General features: G+C 46.7%; 1 protein-coding gene across 1 annotated transcript; it reads left to right on the top strand.

Annotated features, from left to right (window-relative positions):
* Window positions 1–2,125: 2,125 nt before the first annotated feature.
* Window positions 2,126–3,098, top strand: LOC134381048 (SNARE-associated protein Snapin-like). The gene is made up of 2 exons (XM_063101134.1): window positions 2,126–2,133; window positions 2,507–3,098. Exons 1-2 carry the CDS (start codon window positions 2,126–2,128, stop codon window positions 2,940–2,942), a joined length of 444 nt encoding a protein of 147 aa, XP_062957204.1. The 3' UTR covers window positions 2,943–3,098.
* Window positions 3,099–3,811: the final 713 nt, after the last annotated feature.

The raw sequence follows: 3,811 nt of genomic DNA, 5'->3' as shown, positions 1-3,811 counted from the left end.
TTATTTCTCACAGCTGTGGTGAAAGGTGTGTTTCCAGGACCCTCCTAGGGTGGGTGAGCAAATGACATTACAGGACAAATCTACTCTGACATTCCAGTCTCCCTATCCTGCAGGCACCTTGCTTGACAGTATCTCAGGGCAGCTCTGGCATTTCAGCATCACCAGCACAGGCCACCTTCTGTTGCATGGGTCTGCCCCTGTAAGAATGCTATAAGAGCCCTCCAATTCCTCAAGCTGCACCAGCAAATTCAGAATCTCTGCTTCGTTGCCCCATATCTGCAGATTCCACCTGATCCACCTTTTTCTTTCTCTCACCTTTATCCTACACCTATTCTCCATTCCCACATGTGCTCTCCAGATGTCTGAGTTGGAAGACTTATGCAGTTTTTTGGACTATGACACTCCTCTTTAAGGGTCACTCTTTGTACCTTGACTTTCAGGACCTGCTGAGACTGGAGTCTACTTACAGGTCTAGGAGCAAAGAGGGGCAGTGGGGTGGGTTTGGAGGGGAATCAGGAGTATTTTGTAGGGCAACTGCCAACTTTAGGAGGCAAGTGCAGTTTCCTCAGGTAGATCAGGGCCGACATCCCCTGGGGTGTGGGGGCACAGTGGCTGCTTCATTGGTGTCTGCTCCCATATCCCCACTCCAGTTTCCAGGATCCCATTCTTGCCCCAGCGATACCCTCACCTGCAGGGCTGGGAACTCCACTGGTGTGATAATTCTGCCACACACAGATTGAGACTCTGGGTTTGATTTCCAGATATCTTGGCTCTGAGGCTGCAGGAGATAAGGGTTTTCTTCAGGACAGACATAGAAACTTTTAGGTTATTTATGCAGTACTTGAGCTGGGAATTTAAGGCCGTGAGCCCATGTTTTCCTTTTCCCACTTTGTCCAGCACAGTTTGGAACAACCAATCTCATTATGCTTGTTAATTTGACAAAGATGTTCTAAGGTATCAAATACACAGTCACCCCAAGAACGCTGACAAAAGTGTGTGTGTGTGTAAACAGAGAGGGGGGTGCGGAGATTGTACTGAATTGGCTTATGCTACAATGGGGCTGGCAAGTCTGAAGTCTGAAGGTAGGATTCCCATGCTACAGTCTTAAAGCAGATTTCCTTCTTCTCTGGGAATCCTCAGTCTTTGCTCTTATGGCCTTTGCTTAAAATCAACTGATGTTAATCATACGTACAAAATATCTTCACAGGAACAGATCAGTGTTTGAACAAATAACTGAACACCGTAGCCTAGCCAGATCATCACCTAAAATTCACCATCACGTCCACCTTTCATGCACTGTGGTCTACACCAGGGCCAGTACTTCCCCAGTAAGGGCGGGGGGGGGCACCTGATCTTAGCTATCACCCCAGCAGCAATGAAGACAGAAGGACAAAGCTCCCAAGGACAAGAGTCACCTTGGCCAAATCTGCTCCAGGAGAGGCCTTTGCATGGCCCCAGGAAGGGTGGCTCCTCTCCTCTAGAACGGTTAGGGCACCTTACAAGCCCAGGGAGTTTGAGGCAGTCTGGGATTGGAGGGTCTCAAGCTCATCTGCCCTAACATGCCTGTCCAGTGCTGTAGGGTCCTGCCCCTTCCCTCTCATGGCCCTGGCTTCAGCACAGGCTGCAGCAGACTCAGTACCTCACACTCTCTCACAATCAGATCCTAGGCCTGCTGTTCAGGAAAGTCAGCCCTTGAGATAAGGGAGGCGGTGTCTTTCAAAACCTCCAGAAGGCCTTCTTGCTTTCACACCACCCTGAGTGGACAGTTGACTGGCCCGAGGGGCTGTTTTCTCCTTTCAATGCTTGGAGCACCAGAACCTCCACCGGTGTGCTCCATGACCATCAAGCCCCAGAGATAGCACAGAAGCCAGTATATCGCTTACACCTGCGTCTCTCCCCAGCCACCACAGATGAGAATCTAACCCATGTCCTGGCTGCAGAAACCAGGGCCAATCTCCATGGTGCCCCTCCAGCAACTGAGTCCTTGCTGCCATCTGTCTGGTGAATAGCCTTACCCAAGAATCCAGTCCTAGAGGTCTGCATCCTAGGACTGATGCTGGTGCCAGTGATCTTAGCTGGGTTTCCTTTGAAGCCTTTCAAGGTTAATTCATATTACTGTGTCAATATGAATGGGTATGCATATAATTTGTACTTTCAGACTGCTTTGGAATAGAGTTTTACATGTTCATACTAAATTTTATTTTTCTTTATTTTTGTTGATGGATATTTAAGTGGTTTTCACTTCTTTACTCTCATAAGCAGCGCTTCATTGAACAGTCTTATACATATTTTCTTATTTTTTTTCTTGTACATATCTTATACATATTTTTTTCTGGTAGGCATGCGGAGACTGGAATTGCTGGGTCATGAGAATACAGACATACAATTTTCTTAATTAATGCCAAAGCAAACCATATCACTCTCAAATGGGAACAAAGCCCAAGTGTTATTACATCTATATCATAAGATGATGGCATTAAAAAAGTGTGTGTGGCCCTCGCGGCAGGTTCCGGGCGTCAAGACAGTTCGTGATAGCAGGCTCTGGTTCCGCCGCTGTATCCGGGACAGGGACCCCGGTGGCGGGGCCCACAGGCCGCGACCTCTTCGCTGAGGGGCTCCTCGAGTTTCTGCGACCGGCAGTACAACAGCTCGACTCTCACGTCCACGCGGTCAGAGAGAGCCAGGTAGAGCTCCGCGAACAAATTGACAACCTAGCTACAGAACTGTGCCGTATCAATGAGGATCAGAAGGTGGCCCTGGATCTCGACCCTTATGTTAAGAAGCTGCTTAATGCCCGCCGACGAGTTGTCTTGGTCAACAACATCCTACAGAATGCCCAGGAACGGCTGAGGCGGCTAAACCACAGTGTTGCTAAGGAAACAGCACGGAGGAGGGCAATGCTGGATTCAGGAGTTTACCCTTCTAGTTCCCCAAGCAAATAACAGGACAGAAGATGGGCCCATGGCCTCAGTAGCACAAGTACTGTTCCTCAGCTGCCTTGTTTCAACAGATATATGAAGATTCCAGGAGACAATCCTTGTAGACCTTGGGACCTCAACAGGGCAGCCCTATGGTGTTTGAAACACAGTCTTACCCATCTATGTAGCTGTTCCAAGAAACCTGTGTGCAGGACTTGGGTTCCCAAAGGACTTTAATATAATTATAGCTCTTGCTTCCTTCCACGAATGAGCTGAGGCCTCTACATTTTTTTCGAGCTACATATTCAAGGCCCACCTTCTTTGGGCCTAGTTAACCAGAATGGGGCTTCCTTTGTTACATGTCTAGTTACATGGGCCTGGGCAGCATGTTCTCTACCTGTGACTTCTCAGTTTTTCTTTGTTTACACTGAGGATTTGGAGGAGAGAGCAGCCAAAGTCAAGTTAATGACCTCTGTCTATCCTCTTTTGTTATTGCGCTGGCTTGAATACAGTAGCAGTGTTGCTAGAACCATTTAAATAAATACTTCAACAATAAAAAAAAAAAAAAAAGTGTGTGTGTGTGTGTGTATGTGTGTATATATATGTGTGTATATATATTTTTTTGGTAGGTTGCTTAGTCATTAAGGAATGGTTTAATCCAGATCCCTCTTTTCTTAATCCCCACTTAGCTCAACATTTATGATATTGTTTGTTAGGAAACACACCCAATTTGCATGTACAGAGAATGTTCATACAGATGCAGTATCATGTATGTGGGTGTAGAAAATATTCTGTCCAGAGAAGAGGAAAATGTGGATTATAAAACAAAATTGTCTGGGCAAAGTGCGTGAAGAAAGCTGCAAACTGTCATTAAGAGAATGAAACATTATAGC

The sequence above is a fragment of the Cynocephalus volans genome, chromosome 6 (assembly GCF_027409185.1).
Source record: "Cynocephalus volans isolate mCynVol1 chromosome 6, mCynVol1.pri, whole genome shotgun sequence".
NCBI classification, from domain to species: Eukaryota; Metazoa; Chordata; class Mammalia; order Dermoptera; family Cynocephalidae; genus Cynocephalus; species Cynocephalus volans.
The sequence above is the reverse complement of the archived record's forward strand: the minus strand, read 5'-3'. Positions and strand labels throughout refer to the sequence as shown.